This window comes from Cloeon dipterum, chromosome 3, assembly GCF_949628265.1.
Source record: "Cloeon dipterum chromosome 3, ieCloDipt1.1, whole genome shotgun sequence".
NCBI classification, from domain to species: Eukaryota; Metazoa; Arthropoda; class Insecta; order Ephemeroptera; family Baetidae; genus Cloeon; species Cloeon dipterum.
In genome coordinates, this window is record NC_088788.1 from 15,603,983 (window position 1) to 15,625,012 (window position 21,030).

Genomic DNA, 21,030 nt, shown 5'->3' on the forward strand with positions numbered 1-21,030 from the left:
ACTGACACGGAGCGTGAAACGAGCATTTCTTGACCTAGGCACTCTCGGCGAGAAGATCCAGAGAAATGATCGGCGAGGAGTTGCAGTCTGCCTTTCCTTGCAAAGTGGATCAGCAGCGTGCTTATTTCTTTCGTCGAGATTGTTATTAGTGTTTCAAGCCGGTATAATGGGCGTCGAATTTGTGGAAAATACGACTTCAAGGGCCACTGTCGACATTGAATTCCAGGACCTTACTTACCAAGCAGGTAAAAATTTCGTTGGATTTACAAAAAAATACTGCTTATTGATGAGTGAAATTTTAAAAACATTAATGGATTTGTAACTTTTGAGATGAACGTTGTTTTTTTATTAAAATTTTCGATTTATTGCTAGAGAAACTATAGAGAAGCATAATTGCACTCTCCAAGCGCACTCTGCTGCTTCCGACTCTCCCAAGTGCAGCAAATTAAATAAATTTCCAAACACTTTCACTCTGTGGCAATTTTTCCCTCGACACGTGCTCTATTGAGTGAATAAAAATGGATCTTGATCGTAATGCTATAAAAGCTCCACTTTGTAGTTTGGGTCGATTGTGATCATTTCATACAAAGCGTTTTTGCCGTCTCAGTGGCATAATTATATATAAACTGTTCCCTCGTGATATATGTTTAGCGTAAACATTTGATGGAGTAATTTTCCGATAAAACATTTTCTTGACCTCCGAGCTGTGTCAGTCTACTGTAAATATAAACTCCAACCTTATAAAGCAGAATAAATTTTCATAGATTTTAAACTTTATCGGAAGTGTCCTAAAAATCACCAATATGGCACCACTTAATATTTAATCGCCGTGTAAATTTTTTAATAGTTCTCGCCTGTTGTGTGCAAAATATTTATTTACGATGCAAAAAATTTGAGAAATGAGTGGAATCTGCTGCAATCAAAGCACATTGACTCGCATAGCACGTGCCAGACCAGAAAGGAAATGCTTGCGAATGCAAATTTGCTCGCTTCATCCATCCAAAGCAAAATATATTTTATTTAAGAGCAAACAAATTCAATCGGTTTCAATTTAATTAACTAATTTAATAGGTTTTAAATTTGTTGTAATTCCAGGTGGTGAAACAATACTGCACGGATTAAATGGATTTTTCAAATCTGGCCAAATTTCTGGGATTCTCGGCCCATCAGGTGCAGGAAAAAGTTCCCTGATGAATATACTCATTGGTTACAAGTACATAAATTTACAATTTCCTCAGAAAATTATCATTCACAAAAACGTGTTAAGGACTGCCGGCGTGAGTGGCAACATTCTGACGAATGGACGAAAACGCGAACTGCGAAACTTCCACAAAATTTCTTGCTACATCCAACAAGAGGAACTCGTGCAGCCGCATTTATACGTCGATGAGGCCATGAACGTGGCCGCCTGCCTCAAACTAGGGCCCGTCGTGACCAGAGAAAAGCGAACGCTGATAGTAAAATTTAAACACAAAATAAGACTGTACTCAAGATAATTCGGAATTTTACAGATTAATGAAATTTTGGAAACACTCGGCCTGTTGGAGTGTCGGTGGACGAAAGCGGAAAGGCTAAGCGGCGGGCAGAAGAAGCGGCTGAGCATCGCGCTTGAGCTCATCAGCAACCCTCCCGTCCTCTTCCTAGACGAGCCCACTACGTATTTTTTGTTCAATTGTCTTCTTCGATTGAATGTATTTTTTGTCAGGGGCCTGGACGTGGTTGCAGCAACGCAGTGCATCAAACACCTGAGCTCGGTGGCCGCTCAGGGCCGCACCGTCGTCTGCACGATCCACCAGCCAAGCGCCCTGATTTTCTCGATTTTCCAGCACGTCTACTTCCTGGCCGATGGATTCTGCGTTTTTCAGGGACAGGCCGAGAGGACAGTAGATTTTTTGGCTTCTGCCAATTTCCCCTGTCCTCAGTACAACAATCCCGCCGATCACGGTCAGAACCTAAAATTAAACTTTAAGTCCATTAAAAGATCTGGAAGAAATAGGACTAGACACTTGATCCGTAAAATTTGTAAATTTCTTCTCTCAGTTGTTTCACCCTTGGGGCATATCTCTTCTTATATATCCTTTTTCCCTTTTCTTCCTCATAGTTTTTAATTTTTCTAAAATAAAATCCCATTAAATTTTAATTGGTGATAAAGTAGAATATTTGAGGCGCAATATAATAACAATTTATCTATATTATTTCGTTCAGAATATTCCAGCAAAGAGAACAAGAATCCAATTGCATGCCAAAGAAATAAAAATGCATCGCAGAAAAACAAACGTACTCACTCCGTTTTTAATTTCTGTTTTAATTATACTATTTCCAGTGGTGGAGCTGTCGCACGGATCGCCTATGCAAGTCGCCATTCTGAGTGACGCCATCCAAAACGGAAGACGCAGCATAGGAAACAACGTGGCTTGTCCGCCTTCTTCTTCGGTAGATCTAAACCTGCTAGACGGGTTTGCAGAATTTCCAACGTCAACGTGGTACCAGTTCCAAGTGCTTGTGCGCAGAATGCTCTTGCAGACCACAAGAAGCAAGGTGGATTTTGCTCAATTTTCTCAAATTACAGGACATTACAGTTTATACATGGCAATTTCGAACGATTCCAATATAATAAGATCTGCAGCTAGGATTCAATTGAACTATCCGCCGTGGGGAAGTCGAATAAAAGGCGAAAAAACATCGATAGAACAAGAAAATTGTTATATATTTCAAATGAAGTTATGATGCTGATTGAGACACTTTACAATGCATAGAATCGTTTTTTCCTGTACAACCTAGCTGATACAGAAAAGATTTTGCATGACCTGAAACATTTAGAAACATTTGATTTTAAATTTTAAAAACATTCTTTAGCAAACAGTTTTTTAATTGAATGGATAATTCATTGAACACAAAAGTGTGCAGCAGAAACATAAAAATAATACTAAAAACAGGCGTTGAAAATTTCATATAAATAAAAGTTACAGTAATTTTACACAGTTAAAGAAATGGTTAAGCGCAATAGGCAAATCACAGTTGATACAAAAGCAGCCATAAATAACAGTTGTTTGTTTTTCCAACTTTAAAAGTGGAAGTCATGTGAACACATGTCTGTTTGTGAAAGAGGCCTGTTCTGGTCAAGGGTGAGAAACAATTCAGGTCCTTGGGATATTTTAAAAAGTTGCTTCTGAATGTAATATAATTTTCTGAGCAAGTTGGAAAATTTAAAGCTTTAGTCTGTTTGATACTTTATTTTAAACTTTATTCAGTAATTTTAAATGGATGGTGTCTACAGGCCATGCTGAGATTGCTCTTCACGCACCACCTGCTGTCCGCAGTGCTGCTGGGCGGAATGTTTTACGACGTCGGGGATGACGCCGGCATGGCATACCAAAACGTCAAATATTACATAAGCGTAATCGTGTTCTTCCTTTACGCTTACATGATGGCCGCTGTAGTCATTTGTGAGAGCCAAAATTTCTTCAATTGTTAAGAATGTATATTCAATCAGTGCCTCAATTGCAGTTCCAATCGAAGTGAAACTGTTGCGCCGAGAGTATTTCAACCGCTGGTACGGTTTGAAGCCCTACTTCTTCGCTGCCACGGTCGCCAGGTTGCCGGTTCAGGTATTGAAAATTGAAAAAATTAAATTCTGTAAAATAGTCATTTTTATCGCATAGCTTGCTTTTGGTTCGATGTTCATGGTGATATCCTACTACATGACCGGACAGCCCCTCGAAATGTCCAGATTTGTACCTTTCGTTGCAATTTGTCTACTCAACGCCTCAATCTCGGAGACGCTCGGACTCCTCATCGGATCTATCTTCTCAGTCACGGTACTTGAAAATTAAAAATTGCTTTCTATTCATTCAAATGTTACCGAATTGTTGAAAAGTCGAGATTTCGACTCCTGAAACAATTAGGGTAGGCAACCCGGCTACACATTTAAGCTGTGCAGGTTGCCTATTTTCAATTCTATGAAGTCTGACTAAAAACTTTCAATCTATTTCTCACAATTCTTTTCATGATTGTGATATAAAAATGACTTATTTAATTCAAATACCCTTGACTGACCTGACTCTTTACAATTTAAAAAATTAAACGGCAATTAGGGCCGTTCTCTAAGGAAAAGAGAAAGTAATACGACATATTTCATAGAGATTAAAAATTTTAAGAAATTTTTCTTCTATGGTGCATCTAAAATTTATTTCAAGTTATCAAAGGAGAGTGGTTTAAGCAATATTTAAAAAAATGTCCTATGTATTGACGCATGGTAATTTTTGAATGGGCGAGGTAAGGGTTGATAAGGGAAGATGTGTAAAACCTTTTTAAAGGTGATTTCAATCATTCGGGACCAGCCACGGTGCGATTAGCGCTGAAAAATAAGCAAATTCCTAAATGACGCTAATTTCTTTAAAATATCGCCGGCTATACTAAAGATGTTTTAATTACTCTATTCAAATGTCTTTTGTCGCAAGATTTTCATTAACTTAACTGGCTTTTTTCAGTACGGTTCTGTGATTGCATCCGCCGTGTCCGGTTCCTTCCTGATGCTGGCGATGTACGGTATCGGATTCGGCCCTGACATGGAACGCTTTTGGTCCACGTTCCAATCGTGCTCGTACATTAGATACGTGCTCTCAGGGTACGTCCTCACCATGTACGGCCCTGGCAGGGACGTGCTGCCCTGCAAGGACTTCTACTGTCACTTCAGACGACCTTCGGAGCTCCTCAAGATCATGGGCATGTCTGGCTCGGATCTCTCCGTCCAAATTGTCGTTCTGGCTGCATTTTTAGTCTTTTACAAATCTCTCTCGTACTTCGCACTCAGGGTCAGACTGATGCCCGAGTTCAACAGTAGAATGCTCAATGATCTGTCCTACAAGATTGTGAATTTGAAGCAAAAATGCTAAGTGCAAGGTTGTGATCATTTTGTGAGGTTATTTTTCTGCATTTCAAATAAATTTGTTAATTTACGAATATTCTTGTATATGAGTTTTTTCTAAATTTTGTTGAAGAGAAGATATAGACATTTTTATGTTCTATCCTTGTTTTTTAAGGCAGGAAAGCTTAGCAGTGTCTGTTACATCATACCATAGCAATTAATTTCAAACTCATATAACTAAGTTTAAAAGTCATAATTCTTCTAAACAAATTAAATTACGAATATGAACTTTAGACCACATCAATTTTAATCAATTCCGATCGTTACGAAAATACAATTTGTAAAATTATATTGGTCCTTGCAAATTACTTAAACTGTGTGGAAAGGACTAGAATCAGAATTTGAAAATTTTAAAAATTGTTATGTTTATGATTTGAAATTGACAGGTGGTCAGTTTTTGAATGTCTACCTTAAAAAATACAAAACGAGAAAAAGGGTAAAAGCACCGTCCCTTTCAGAGAATATGATTTCAATATTATTGAAAAACTGTCGTGCAATTGTTTGGTGGTGGGGAATCATCTACATCATACAAGATACAAGTTTTTCTGCCTCCAGCACGAAACAAGAAATTCTAAAGAAATAGTAGCAATCAGCGACAAGTTATGAACATTAACATATTACACCTGTCTTTCGTTGCGTGCGGAATGGTTTGTGTTTCGTCTCTCTTTGTCTAGGTTTTCTGCCAATTTGTTGATTTTAAAACAAAATGGGTGCTGACGTTGAGGAAGAAACGATTCCACCGTCCTGCGTGGACATCGAATTCCAAGACCTTTCTTACAAAGCAGGTAAAATTATATTTGTTGCATGGCCAATATATAGAGGTCTCAGCCATGTAAATTTAATCGGCGACTGGCTGAACCGGCTACATCCGAATTTTGGACCTCATTGACGGCGGATGAGCATTTTTGCCAACGGCTGGCATGGCTGACAATATTTAAGAGATAAATTTGATATTGCCTAAAACAGCCTGAGGAGCCGGACGCCAATTTTTTCAACGGCTCTTTCCGATTTTCCGACATTTTATTTGGCGGCTGGCGTGGCTGGAACAGCTTAGCCAAATTCACTGCGGCTGGTGGCTGCCCAAGTGACTCAAAATTAGCTGCCTGTCGCAGCGCGGCTGGTTGAGACCTCTATCAAAGCGTAATGAAAAAATGTAAGACCTTGCAAAACAATTTTAGAACTTTAATTTCCTTACGAGATTGAGGACCAATAATTTGATTAATTTTACAATCCTCGTCCAGGAGGGAAAACGATATTACATGGTTTGAATGGATTTTTCAAATCTGGCCAAATTTCTGGGATTCTCGGCCCATCTGGTGCCGGAAAAAGCTCAATGATGGACATTCTCATCGGTTATAAGTGAATTAATTAACAAAAATTCACACAGTATTTAAAACAAAAATGAAAATTTTGAAAGGACTGCCGGTGTGAGTGGCAACATTCTGACAAACGGTCGGAAACGTGAGATGTGCAACTTTAATAAAATTTCCTGCTACATTCAGCAGAAGGAACTCGTGCAACCGCATTTATACGTCGATGAGGCCATGCACGTGGCCGCCTGCCTCAAACTAGGGCCTATCGTGACCAAAGAAAAGCGAACGCTGATAGTAAAATTTAAACACAAAATAAGACTGCACTCAAGATAATTTGGAAATTTCCAGATTAATGAAATTTTGGAAACAATTGGCCTTTTGGAGTGTCGGCGGACGAAATCGGAGAGGCTAAGCGGCGGGCAGAAGAAGCGGCTGAGCATCGCGCTTGAGCTCATCAGCAACCCTCCCGTCCTCTTCCTGGACGAACCCACCACGTATTTTTTTGTTCAATTGAGAGCTCAGATTGAGTGATTCTTTTCGTCAGGGGCCTGGACGTGGTTGCAGCAACGCAGTGCATCAAACACCTGAGCTCAGTGGCCGCTCAGGGCCGCACCGTCGTCTGCACGATCCACCAGCCAAGTGCCCTGATTTTCTCGATTTTCCAGCACGTCTACTTCCTGACTGACGGATTCTGCGTTTACCAGGGACAGGCCGACAGGATAGTAGATTTTTTGGCTTCAGTCAATTTACCTTGTCCTCAGTACAACAATCCCGCTGATTACGGTTTGTGTAATGAAATGAAAACGACAAAAACTGTAGGCGTTAATTACAAGAATATTTAAAAATTAAATTAACAAAAACTTAAGTTTGTAATTGATTAAAAATTTTCCACAGTGTATGTTAATGTAACAAATAATATGATCTTATATATTATTGTGCATTTTCAAAAAGAAAAATATTTTACGCAGCGAGAAGCTTCCAATTTTATATTGGAAGACATTTGGTAACACATAAAATAATATATTTCAGTGGTGGAGCTGTCGCACGGATCGCCGATGCAAGTCGCCGTTCTGAGCGACACCATCCAAAACGGCAGACGCAGCATAGGAATCAACGCGTTTTGCCAGCCTTCATCTACTTTACAATTAGCGGATAGAAACCTGCCAGACGGGTTTGCAAAATTTCCTACGTCAACGTGGTACCAGTTCCAAGTACTGGTGCGCAGGATGCTTCTACAAACCTCAAGGAGCAAGGTATTGATTGGTCTATGTTTATGGTATAATTATGGCAATAACAAAGATGATATCAGTTCCAATTATAATGACTCACATTTTTAATTATTTCCCGTTTGAGAAAAATTCTACTCTGTTTATTAGACGTTTATAAACACTCTCACTGCTGATATTGACTCTGTTCATTTAAAGTGGATAATGTAGTGCAAATTTCTTAATTATTATTTTTAACTTTACCTTACTTAAATTTGGTCTGAAAATTGTGAAAAACCTAATGATTTCTCAGGTGCCAGTTTAAATTTTAGACAAATACGGCCCCCAAAGTTACCAGCCCGTTGGCTCGCATTGTTAAGGCACTCTCAGGAGTGTCAAAGCAATGGGAGGTATTTGAGCAGTTTGGAGATCTAATACTGGCTACCCAATGTCAGAGATGGCAAAAAGTGGTTAGTTTAGTGACTCGAATTGCTCAAATTGCTCAACGGGCTGGGAGGCGCACCGGCGCCGACTCGCTACTTGCTGGTTTGCACCTTTCCAGCATGCGTGATTTGGCTTCACGGGACGAATGTCTAGCGTTTCAATGCAGTCCTCGGTGCGGAGGCAAGTGGCCCTTGAGTGGGCTGGGTCCCTGTGCGGCCTGGTGCGCCCATGTTATCCGTTCGCGGTGTTATTGGGACCCGGGTTTCAGCATTCGTGCTAGTGCAGTGCGCGCCCTTCCCGGTCCTCCAGTCCTCGGACAGGGATAAAAAGAGCAAAAAATTGGCATGCTAATCAAACGGACGAACACTGTCTCTTAATTGAAAATCGTGGTTTATTTCAATAGAAGAGAAATTTAGCTCATAATGCGCGTAACGTTGGACAGATCTCGACGAGAGTAATCGAGATCAAATAAAAATCATTGAAAATTAAACCATTTAATGTTTTAGAGTAATTTCTCTTAATTGACCGTATAGTTTTGAAAATTTTTTTACGAATATGATTTGCTCAGTTGTAAAATTTAATTTGCTGTCTCTTTTCGTGTCATTTTAATCAGTTATACAATCAAAATAACTATTTTCTCAGGCTATGTTGAGGATGATGTTGATATACCACCTGTTGTGCTCATTACTGCTGGGCGGAATATTCCAAGATATAGGAAACGATGCCGGAAAGGCCTACGAAAACGTCAAATTCTTCGCCAGCGTGACTGTGTTTTTCTTGTATTTTCACATAATGGCAGCAGTGATTGTTTGTAAGCCGCTTGCAAATTCCACACTTCAGTGGTTAAATTACTTATCAAAACTTGTGCAGTTCCCGGGGAAATCGAATTGTTGCGGAGAGAGTACTTCAACCGCTGGTATGGTTTGAAGCCCTATTTTTTCGCCGCCACAGTCGCCAGACTGCCAGCACAGGTACAAAAATAATTAATGGTGTGACAGTTCAAAAATTTACGGTGCGTCTTCTAGCTCGTCTTAGGGTTGGTTTTCATGGTGATCACCTACTACATGACCGGGCAGCCCCTGGAGGCATCTAGATTCGCGCCTTTTGTCATCATTTGTTTGCTCAACGCTGCTATCTCGGAGACGCTCGGACTTCTCATTGGATCTTTTTTGCCATTAACGGTATGATTTCGTTACAAAAATTAAGATTGGAAGAATAAAATGACGAATGTTAATTTTGGCTCCTGGAAGAAGTTGAGTAGGCATCCCCTCCAAACACGGATGTTGTGCATGTTGCATATCTCTAATTAAGTTATTTTAAAAATTCATTTACACATGCAATAATTGAAATATTAGTGATGCTCTGCTTTAGTTCTCAACACAAATTTTTTGTTTAATTTAAGATAAAAATAGTTTTCTTGGTCTATTTTGTAGCAAGGTGCAGCGGTAGCACCATCAGTGGCTTGTTTCAACTTCATGCTAGCGATGTACGGCATCGGCTTTGGCCCCGAAATGGAACCCTTTTGGGCCACGCTCCAGTCATGCTCATACATCAAGTACATATTCACGGGCTATGTGCTCGACATGTACGGCCCTGACCGAGGCGTGCTGCCCTGCAAGGATGATGTCTACTGCCACTTCAGGCGACCCTCGGAGCTGCTGAAAATGTTGGGGTTGCTCGGCTCGGATCTGTCTGTCCAAATTGTCGTTCTTACCGCATTTTTGGTTTTCTATAAATCACTCTCGTATTTCGCTCTTAAATTAAGACTAACGCCTGAGTATTGGAGCACAGTGGTGAATAATCTGAATTTTTTAGGGAGGAATTCGTGAGAAATGAAGGATTTTGGTCATGTTTACATGGCTGTGAATTTTAAGTTAGCATGTATATGAAGACAAAAGAGATGTTTAAAAAATGAAAATGTTATAATTATTTGTTAATTGTAAGTTTAAAGACAAGTAATGTATTAAAAAACAAAACATTGGATTTGAAAAAAATGTTATTTAAAATCGCTTCCATTCTAAATTGGTTTTGAGAGATTACATTTAAATTAAATATAAATCACTATTTTATTACTGTTTTTTTCAGATTTTATTGGTAAAAAACAATATCGAATATTATTAAGAATTAATTTAAGACTAATTTAATTTTTGAAATGAAAAAATGAAAAACATAAATTAACTACAAATTGCTGCTAACCAGTTCATTTGAAAATTGAAAATTAAAAGAGAGTAAAAATAACGAAAGTAGATAGTAGCAATAATTAAAATACGACCAAATCTAGCGATAATTAATTTAAGCAAAATATATAGAGCAAGAGAAATTTTAGTAAAGTGTCAACTGGTAGATGGCTCTGGCGTGCGGAGCAGAGGAAAAATAAAATCGGTCCGAGCAAGAGGAGAGGAGCGGGCGGACTGTCCGTCGACCGTCAGCCGTCACTTGCAGTTGGTAAACAAGAAAAATGAGCCAGCAGTCACGGCTCGCGGTCTCGCCAGGTGATCGGTGTTAGCGTTGACTGGACGGTGCGAGGAGAGCGTGGGCGACGGCGGCGGGACAGCGACGAGATGGGCGAAAGCGAGCAGGACGGGCACTTGGAGCGGCAAGGCTCGGTTGAGTCGTACGAGCAGGCCAGAGGGCCAACCTACAACATACCCAAGGTGTCGGCCCGCACACTGGTCGGCGCCGCCAGCACGGCCAACATCGGCGCCCTCGAGTGGGGTGCGCAGGGTCTGCTCGCCTACGGTTCCAACTGCTCCGTCGTCGTCCTCGACACCAGGAACATCCAGCCTGTGCAGACGCTCGAGAAGCACAAGCACCCTGTCCAGAAGGTATAACAGCTGATTGCACCTGATCGCCAGCAATTTGCGGCATATTAGTCTTTTTTTCGAATTTCAATTATACATTTTTAATGACTCTCATGGTTAAGGCTGATTGGATATTTTTTTCTGAACTTCCAATAATTGCAGGACCGTTAAATATATAATGCAATTGTCAGACATTTTAACCAAATTTAATCCCGTCTGGAAACACAAAAAACTGCCAAAATCGGCTAATTTAGTCCGGCAACAATCTAACTTTTCTTTTCTAATGATGTAATCATATCCCTCATGCTGAAGTTATTGGTGTTCCTAACTGAGATTTACTTTTTCAAAAAAATGGCTTTAAGCTAAGAATAATACCTTAAGTGTAAAAAATCCAGTCTGCTTTTTACTAATATAAATTTTACAAATAAATTTAAAATTGATCAAGTTTAGAGAGTATAGTTAATTAACTATAAATTTGTCATAATGAATTAAGCGCTTTTCAAAATCTATCCGTTAACAGCATTATTTACTCATATATAGAAAGTGATGTTTCCATTTTTCCCATCTGTTTCGATGTGGTAATTCGGTGCTGGTGGCATAAACAATTTTATTAAAATTTTTTATCAATGAATGAAATATATTAAATTTTTTGTGTATCACAATTTGAAAATAAAATACAACCAAATGACGAAAACATCAGTTTTCCTGTAGTAATTTTAATTTTGTGAACATAGCCAAAAAAAGCTACCTGAACTACTGTCAAAAATCGATTTGTACCCTTTCTGAACTCCCCTTTTTTCTAAAAACCATTTAAAATTCAGAACCCTAGTCATATGATCACGAGTCAAGATTTTATTAAAACTGAATGACTCACTTTGCTATCAAATTTCGAAGCTCCATTTTAATCTGGTTTTGTGACGCTTTCTCAACCCAACTAGGATTTTCTCAATTCAATGATATGAGTTTGAAAATGTATGACCATATAAGGTCAATTTTTTTTTTAAATTCAAATGTCCAACTTTCCAGATCTGTTGGGAACCAGGCTCAATTCAAGGCAAGACTGCCGGCTTGTTCCTCGCCTCGGCCGACTCGCAGGGTCATATCATTGTCTGGGATGTCCAACAGGGCAAGGCCGCAGGCATCCTGCAGGAAGGGTCTAAGGCCATTTTAGGTAAAATTGTTTCCTTGTTAGGCAATATTTTACTGAGGTATAAAATTAAAAAAAATTATAATTTATTTATATAAAAATAGATAAAAGGGAAAACCCTAGTATTTTATTGGTTATTTCTTTAAATTTATTCTAATAAATAATTAATTCCGTTCATTTTCTCTTATTAAAATAGCTTATAAAGGATGGAAATTTTGGCGTATAAATTTTTGTGAGGGAGAGTGAACAATATTTCGTCTCCCATACCTGCTTTCGTTTAAACTCCGGAATAAGCGCAGTCCTTAATGATATATGATTTAAAACTCTCTGCAGCTTATTCTATGGCATATGAATTTATTTTAAAGGGAAAACGGTTCTGATTGGAGGCCTGAAACAGTTGAAAAGAGGATTTTATTTTCCTTCTTCAAATTTAATCCAAATCTTCCCATCCTTAGTCGGTTCCAGCAGAGTAGAACCAACTCAAAAATATTATAAATTCGAAATGTTTGCTATACATTGGCCTCAGTAATTGTATCAATCAATATTTGAAAAATCCGCCAAAAATTTGAAGCCTTTTCAACTGCTCATAAAAATAATTCATGATTTCCATTTTAAAATGTTGTGATCAAAATCTGCAGATATGGCTTGGGTGAAAGGCAACAATGGAGTGTACTTCTTGGCCGCGTTGCACCAGCCGTGCTCGTTGATCATCTGGGACACGTCGTCCAAGGCGAAGCTGTGGAAGAAAAACTACAACGAGACCTTGCTCTCGTTCAGCCTGGATCCGTTCAACAACTCGAAATTAGCATGTAATTCATTCACCTCACATAAACGGCGGTGGTTTCTTTAAACTTATCGTTGTTACAGTTTTGTGTCAAGATTGCATTTTGTTTGTCGATGACTTCACGGTGTCGAAGGCTCCGGCGAGCAATGGCCGCCGCTTCTTCATCAGCCAGGGCATAGGCGGACAGGCCAGCGGCGGCCACAACAGTAACGAGAAGAAGTCTGGCGGCGAGGGTCTCAGGAAGTTGGTCAAGGATCTTGTCATAGGAGAGGTCAAACCAAAGTAAGTTTTGCGATTGTTACAATTTTTTCATACCGTGAGAGAAATATTTCATGCTTTGTTAGATTTCCTATCATTTTAATTTTGTATTTAAAAAAAAGCTTCAAAACAATGATATGATGGGAAAGGTTGAATCTTAATTTACCTAAAATTTTGCTGAAACCGCCTACCTCTGTTATTTTCTGCTGATGTTTACTTGTCATTTTTTTAAATAGTAAAAGAAGAAATTGTGTTCCATATATTGTTTTTCCTCGTTGAAATGAAAAAAGTTTGAATTATTTTCCTCTCTTTAAGGGCACCTGTCTTAAACATTAAATTTTAATCTTTGGTTTTTCCTTAATTTTCTTTTACGATCCCCCTTTGGCTTGGTTTTCAAGTCACTTAGCAAACCATTAAAGAATTCTCAGTAAAAGATGTTTGAAACAAATTGGAAAGTGCAATTTATATTGCATTTTGTATTGTTTGTTGAAACCATAAATTTTAAGCCATTCTCTACATTTCATTAGTTTTTATCACTTGACGTGTTTTTTTTCAAATTTAAATCAGGTCTGAAGATGTGCCAACTGGCGGAAACAGCGATTGCCTTCAACTGTGCTATCACCGCTCTCTCCGCCACCACCTGCTGCTGCTTTTCCCGAAAGAACTGCTCATTTTGGACCTGCACATCAACCAAACGGTGTGTGTGGTGCCCTTGGAGAGGACCGCGGCGCCTTTCTTGCAGGCAAGGATCCTTCATTCAACTAAGATTACAGCAACTTATCTGATAACTTTAAATTCCAGGTCGTGTCAAGCAGGCAAAGAGACGTGATTTTCTGTCTGCACGAGTATGGCAGCATCGGAGTCAAGACGAGGAAGCGGAACCTGTCCTCGTCCAGGCTTTCCCTCGACCTGTCCAACCTCAGTCAAGGTGCGGAATGACATTCACTTGAAATGTGTTTTTTAACTAGTGTGAATAGAGGGATTCCAAACGCAGACTGAGCCGGAAATGATTTACGACCAAAGATGCCACAGTGAGGCAGTGCGGCTGACCAAATCGTCCAAAGTGCTTGGAATGGCCATTGACCCTCAGTCCGAATGCAGAGCTGGTAATTTTATTTGTTACAAAATTAGCCACTTATTGGAAAGTCCTTACATGGAAACTCTCAGTATTCAACGTTTTAGTTGTTGCTAAAATTATTGAATTGGTGTAGTGTCCATTGAGTTTTAAGCTATGTAATGGGATTTAACATATGGAATCATTCAAAATCAAATTGTGAAGCCAGTTTTCCAACCAAAATTCAGCTAAATTAAGCCAAAACTGTATCACTTTTAAAATTCCAGGCCATTTACTTCAAATCTAAAAAAATCGCTTGAATAGTTGCATAGAAGTTTCGTTGCTAGTGTTCGGAGCCGGCAACAGATGTTGCCAGCGTGAATTAACATTTTTGGGGTATTTTCACTGCAGTCTCACACTCAATCCTGCTATTGTGCATTCTTAGCGTCAAAATATTTCGTTCGACTTGCTGAAAACCAAAATCGGTAAAGCCAATCGCGGTAGAAATGTAAAAAACAGCTGAAAATATACAGTAACAGGACTTAAATTTACATAACCAGTGGCGTCATCTGTCAACAGCTATGAACAGTAAGGACTTTCCCAGTTGGCAAATTAATCATTTCTTCAAAAATTACCCGATATATTTTATTATTTCTAAAAACATTTTCATGGCAGCTCTGATATTGACTAACGGAAAGGTGATTTTCTTGGACCTGGGCTACACGCCGGTGCAAATGGGCACTTCCAACTGCCTGTCAAACCTGATAGAGCCGTACTATTCAGTAGGTGGTCCTTGTTTTCCTTGCAATTTTTTTTAAAGTGTGAATGAAGCAAAAGGAGATGTTCAATGAAGGCAACCTGAAGCTACAAATCACCGGCCTGTTGCACAGCATCAGCGGCTCTCTGCAGGCCATCAGGATGTGTCCAGCCCTAACCACTAGGAACTGGCAAGAATATCAGCCCATTATGGCTGGCGGAACCGAGTCAGGCTGCGTCCAAATTTACAACATGGCCACTGGGATCTTGGAAAAGGAGCTTGTCATCCACTCGTACCCTGTTAGGTAAAGCATTACTCTCAATTTATTTTGAAAAATGACTCTGTTTATTTAATAAGATTAAACAAATCCAATGTTTATTCTTTTTCTGAGCGCCAAAATTCTAATAAACACCAAAAGCCCGAATCATTAAGTTTTTAGACGTTTGAGCTAAACTAAAAATGCTAAAAATAATTTTAAAACGTTTTTTAGTCCTACAACTGTCTAAAAACGCAATCCAAAATTTTCTATATCAAAACTTGTTTGTTATATAAATAAGTAATGAGAAAAAAAGTTTAAATTCAATCGGTTTAGCCATTTACATTTTTTCATTGAAAAAAAACTTAGTATTGAATCTCAATTTTCTTGTTGTTCAGTCAAGTCTCTCTTAAAATTTGTTAAAATTATTAATGGAAACAATTGTTAACGCCAGGCTTGTCTAGCGAAATTTGTATGTATACGTGGCTTAAAGGAAAATTTTTCTAAGCATCCCTTAGAAATATGAAGCCAGTTGTAAACTTCCAAAGACCTTAGGGAAAGTTTCGAACCAGGAAAGAGTCCCAACTTGTGACTCGTTTTGTTGAAAATAATCAAAATTAATCAGCAAGCCAACTGAAATTGATTTCCAAATTTTATGTCAACAAATTAAAACCGCCTAAAAATATATAGAAAGAATATTTCAAGGAAAAGTGGCTACAAATACCTCTAGAAATACACATTTTAACACTTCCAAAATTCCCAACCCAACCCATATCTGACGGTATCAAAAAAATCTCGTAAAAATTTCGTAGGGGAATCGAGTGGACCGGTCTGAAGAGCTTTTTGAGTTTCGCATTTTCAACTCCAGGCTCGTCAGGAATGGTTCGGAACGAGCTATTGCTGTCTGACGTGGCCACTGGCGGCTGCACTTGCATCAGAACCGACGTGGTTGACGAGCCGCCGATCGACACCCTGAAGGTGTCTCCTTTGAAGTAGGTTATTTGCCCCCCCAACCACAGAAGTAAAACTAATTTTTCGTCTTTTTGCACAGACAATACTTCGTTTTGTCCCTCAAGTTCAGCACGTTTGAGCTTTGGGACCTGCGGAATATGTGCATTTTGCGGACAATGCCTAAGAAGTTTCCTCTGGTCACTGCATTGGTGGGTCTCGACGCCTCTTTCAATTAATCTCTTCATTAAAATTTTCTGTGTTCAGGAGTGGTCTCCTATTCACAACCTGAAAGCCCTGAGGCGCAAAATGGCGCACCAGGAGGAAAAGGAGCAAGAAGACACGCAAGTACTGTCTCCGACTGCTGCAGAACAAAGTAATTAGTTTCTGTTTCGATCGAGCTTTGTTGTTTCATTCCACATTTTTATAGCTCGAATTGGAGAATCATCGTCAGAGAAAAGTCTCATAGCCAGGGAGCATTTTGTATTCACCGATACTGATAGTCAATTGTTTCACTTCTCTGTCGACGGTAATGTGATGAAAGATGGAATCAAAATTCCTCCTGAGGTAATTATGTTTTAGTTGTTTTTAAACCCATTAAATTTGTGTTTGAATCCCATTAAATATTAACTATAAGGGTCTTTACGTAATACAAACTAGAATTCTGGCAGCATACTTTTTAAGATGTTGAAAAGGAAAATGAAGTCTAGCTGGAATGAACATTTCTCACAGACAGTATTGAGAAATATTATTAAAAGTCTATTTTCTGACTAGTATCTCACTTTCATTTGATGTATTAACTATATTTTGTTATCTGATTGTATCATTTTCGTTTTTAATACCTTATAAAAGATTTTAATCCCAATTTTGTGTAGACGGGAGTGAGTGGCGTTACATGCATCGCCTTCAAGAACGACCTGATCGTGCAGGGCGACTCGGACGGCCTGCTAAACATTTGGGACTTAAAGGCCCGCTCCTCCAGGAACGTGCACACCTCCAGAGGTTGGGTAAAGAAGATGCGGTTCGCGCCGGGAAAGGGAAATCTCAGGTTGCTGCTGCTCTACAATGACGGAGTCGACATAATTGACCTTAAGAAGGTGACGATTTTGAAAATTTCTTTTTTGACTGTTGTAACAAATCATATCTATTAAATTAAATTTTTAGTAGTTTTGCCTTCAATTAAATTTTTGGCTTCTCATCTAGGACACGGGTTGCTTAATTTAAATTGGAAGGGAAAATTCGTTTAATATTTCTTATTGCATAATAGCTAGTTTCTTTTTTTTAACAGTTGTAGAAAATAGTGGTTATTTTAGAAAATTTAAGAAAAATTTGAGAGCTTTAAATTTTATTAATTGTCTGCCTTTATGTTAAATCCTTGTTCTCATTGAATAAACTTCATCTCCCAGGCGCATTATGAGCGAATAGCCCAGTTGAAAAGTCCTCGTGATATAGTCAAAGTTTCGGACATCGACTGGGCCGCCTCTGACAAGCCGGTTTTGGCCACTCAGGACGGTTGTCTGCGAGTGATGGACATATCCTTGACGCACTGCAGCTCCCCAATGGCCGAATATTCGTTTGAAAGTAATTGCTGCTGTTTTAACAAATGCTCTGGGACTTAATTTGGAATTTTCAGACCCGATTTACTGTCCTAGTCTTCTTACTCCTCACGCGCTTCTTACGTTACGAACCTCGCTAGCAACCAACCTGTGTACAATCGATCAGCTGGACAACCTGCGTGGCTTGACGGACCTGGAAGCCCAAGGTAAAATGGCCAAATATTTTTTTTAACTGTTTGCTAACAAATTTAAAGGACATGTTTATGAGAGATTTGACACTTTTGGTGAATTGACTGTTAAAGTTGTTCTCATTCGAGTTGAAAGTACTGCTAAAATATTTCAATCTCGCCAAAAATCTTGATTTGAACCGAATTTCAGGTTTGAAGGACCAAATAGCCCAGCTGTCGGACACCGAGTGCGACAGTTTCAGGCAAAAGTCTTACTGCAAACGAGCTTTAGCAGCTGCCAAGTACTTCGGCTCCGACGAGGAGGTCGATTTGTGGACCGTTGCTGATTACTACATCAATGTCTACAAACGGACTGTAGTGCTCCCATTATTGTTATTACTATTGGCTTCTTAGATTTTAAATTTTAACACTTGTAGGGTGTTATGGAGAGAAGTCCAAGCTTGGACTCACCAGGCTCCACCCTGGACACCAACAGAACTAACGCCCATCCCGATATTGAGCCGCTGGACACTTGCTTTGATCTTATCTGCGATAACTATTCCTTCCAGGTACATTTAACTAACCTATACGAATGGTTTTTAAGCTTGTAAGTTTAAAATGTTGGTTATATTTAATTTTTAATCAGAGGAGAGAGAGAGGTCTCTTGTTTTTCAAAATTATTCTGCTTGATGACATTCAAAATATTTATTAAATTTCTTTTAAGATGATCAGATGATTAAACAAGAATATGGGATAACTAATTTTTAAAGATTGTTGGGCCAGTTTTAAATAATTGTAAAATTATTCGTTGAAAGAATATGTATTATTTAGGTATCACTTAATTGAGTTGCAATATTGTTATCATATTGTATATTATCTCTGTATTTTAATTCTGACTTTACGATCTTGCAAATTTATCACTTCCATCTAAAAATGTATTTTCTTACTTTTAACATCTTTCAAACTTTTACTCTGGGCTGGTCTTTATTGCAATTATAAAAATTAAATTATTGAAATAAATTTTAATTTATTTCAACTGAAAAATTAAGTCAACTCACAATGTTTATGTTAAATATTAATTTTTTTACTGATTTTTAGAGCCAGAAATATATTTTTTCCTAGGATTTATAATATTTTTTCTATCTTTAAGAAACTGCAACTCGAAAGAGCAGCATTTCACGAATCAAAAAGGGGTGATTACGAACACACTAAAAAGGTCATCGAGCGCCTCATCCTGCTCGGACAGACTGACAGAGCGGTCCAGCTACTTTTGGAGACGGAACTCGAGAATCCTGCCTACTACACTGACGCCATCAAGTAAAATTTAATCCCCCTGCTCTACTTTACTTAAGTCTATTTTTTTCATTCAGAGCTTGCCTGGTTTCCACGATACAATCAACAGGGGCGGCTCAGAGCACTATCAAACTCGTGGCAACCAACTTAATCGCAAATGGAAACATTGGTGAAGGTGGGTTGACAAGATTTTGCATTCCTATCAAATATTAAACCGAATCACCCTCTCTCACAGGCGTGCAATTGCTGTGTTTGATCGGCAAAGGCCTCGACGCCTGCAGATACCTGACGTCATACGCCCTTTGGGAAAGGGCTGCCTGGCTTGCCAAGTCTGTCCTGCCCCAGGGAGAGATGGCTGAGGTGCTGAAAAAGTGGGCTGAACATCTTGGAGCTAATGGAAACAGAGTAAGAAAGAAATCTTCTCATGAAAACTAAAATTTTCAGTTCAAAATTTTTTGAAATACATTATTATTAATGAATTTTTAAAATTTTTAATAAAGGACCTTAAAAAATTTTTAAAATATAATTCTTAATAATATATTTTAACCATTTCCTGGTTCTTTTGTCAAAAATCATTAAAAAATATGATTATTCTATTAAATTTCAGATGCAAGCTGCATTGGTTTTCCTTTCGCTGGGGCGGTTCACGCAGTGCGCGGAGCTGCTGGTGTCCAAGGGCCTCCCGGCGCAAGCGTGGATCCTGCTGGCCGCCTGCAAAGAGGGTGGCTTGACAGTGGAGCCACCAAGGGGTCTGTTTGAGGAGCTGAGTCAATTGTTTGAGGGCAACCAGCGTCTGCTTACGCTTTTCTCCCCAGATTGACCTGCCCACTGTAAAATCAAAAGCAATATTTTCAGTTTTAACCGAGAATTTTTAAAAGTGCTTAAGTTCTGTGTTGGATAATTGTTCTAGTTTATTTCCTTGTTTTTCTAGTGTTGTCATTGTCATATACCCGACTCTAGGTATTAAGGTGAGTGAGTTCTTAAGTAAGGGTGACCGAAACCATATAAATAATGTAACTGCTGTATTTAATGGTGCAATTTGTTAGCCTCGAAATGTGTATTACATATTATAAAAACTATATTGTATGCAAATACAGATTTATATATTTTAAAGCCATAAATAATTTTTGTTTTATTCTGTGGTATTGGCGTCTGCATAAAAGAGGAATATAACATAAAGTTAATGGTAACACGGGGCTAAAATTTAAAATTAAAAGAAAATCAAAAAACACGAGATGTGTAAGCTAAACTAAGAGGGTTCAAAAAGTTTGGTTTTTCCCATGATAATATTTCACATGGGTGGCTCCACAAGAGATTTATGGCCTTCGATTTTTAAAATTTTGTACAACCACCATCCGGATTATTGGTGTATGTTGTCAATAGAGTGGTGTCAAAATAAGTTTGTCGGGAAAATTCTTTTGCAAAAAGATGCCCATTTAGGCAGCCAATAACGAGTTAAAACAAGTCATTTAAATTTGAAAAATTTTCGAATTGGGTCTTAATTTTTAAATTGCTATAATATTTTATTTTTCCTAGTTGTGGATAAAATGGTTCTCTCATAGTGTGTAGTATGCCTAGGAAATTTCAAACTGGTGTTTCCCTCTTAGTTTTCGAAATACAGAGGCTTAAAGGTTGAAAAATGTGAAAAACAAATAATTTTGAGTTTAGTTGAAAAGTGAGAAAATCAAAATTACGAAAATTGCATGAGATTAGTTGATTTTTACTCTAGGAACATGCTGGGGGTTACTCCTGAGGTCTAATAATAAAGACTATCGTCAGAATAGGTGAGAAATCGAACCTTATTGGTTAATTGCCGCGCACTTAAACGACGCCTTTATTATTTGTTCTATCGGTTCTATCTGCAAGTTTAGAACACCGTTGAAACGGCCAAGTTGAGAGCTTTAAGAATATGTGCAGTTTAGCCCATTGTATGCTATCATTGCACTCAGGAACGAGATTTTGGAATTATTAGAGGGTAATTAAAATATCGAAAATATAATTAAGATAATTAATACTTTTCGTTTATTTATTTTAATGATAAATAATTATGTACGCAGGGATCAGGCAGGGATCGACACTAACAAAGACCTCTAGAGTTATATAGCAGAGAACACGGTCAA

The 21,030-nt window shown here is 38.5% G+C and overlaps 3 protein-coding genes across 3 annotated transcripts; all 3 read left to right on the forward strand.

The window, feature by feature from the left end:
* Positions 1-18: 18 nt before the first annotated feature.
* Positions 19-4,927, forward strand: LOC135940270 (ATP-binding cassette subfamily G member 4-like). The gene is made up of 10 exons (XM_065485083.1): positions 19-245; positions 1,096-1,213; positions 1,268-1,457; positions 1,512-1,657; positions 1,706-1,944; positions 2,324-2,538; positions 3,278-3,446; positions 3,508-3,608; positions 3,663-3,818; positions 4,491-4,927. Exons 1-10 carry the CDS (start codon positions 167-169, stop codon positions 4,893-4,895), a joined length of 1,818 nt encoding a protein of 605 aa, XP_065341155.1. The 5' UTR covers positions 19-166; the 3' UTR covers positions 4,896-4,927.
* A 635-nt stretch (positions 4,928-5,562) lies between these two features.
* On the forward strand, positions 5,563-9,722 carry LOC135940873 (ATP-binding cassette subfamily G member 4-like). Its single transcript, XM_065485970.1, has 10 exons — positions 5,563-5,712; positions 6,169-6,286; positions 6,345-6,534; positions 6,589-6,734; positions 6,785-7,023; positions 7,270-7,493; positions 8,532-8,700; positions 8,760-8,860; positions 8,915-9,070; positions 9,323-9,722. Exons 1-10 carry the CDS (start codon positions 5,634-5,636, stop codon positions 9,716-9,718), a joined length of 1,818 nt encoding a protein of 605 aa, XP_065342042.1. The 5' UTR covers positions 5,563-5,633; the 3' UTR covers positions 9,719-9,722.
* A 540-nt stretch (positions 9,723-10,262) lies between these two features.
* LOC135939277 (WD repeat-containing protein 11-like) lies at positions 10,263-20,034 on the forward strand. The gene is made up of 22 exons (XM_065483572.1): positions 10,263-10,714; positions 11,717-11,861; positions 12,476-12,646; positions 12,705-12,903; positions 13,447-13,621; positions 13,681-13,807; positions 13,857-13,985; positions 14,609-14,715; positions 14,765-14,994; positions 15,759-15,938; positions 15,998-16,106; positions 16,162-16,270; positions 16,325-16,461; positions 16,770-16,991; positions 17,301-17,475; positions 17,528-17,656; positions 17,829-17,992; positions 18,055-18,186; positions 18,768-18,934; positions 18,988-19,085; positions 19,146-19,315; positions 19,518-20,034. Exons 1-22 carry the CDS (start codon positions 10,451-10,453, stop codon positions 19,728-19,730), a joined length of 3,552 nt encoding a protein of 1,183 aa, XP_065339644.1. The 5' UTR covers positions 10,263-10,450; the 3' UTR covers positions 19,731-20,034.
* Positions 20,035-21,030: the final 996 nt, after the last annotated feature.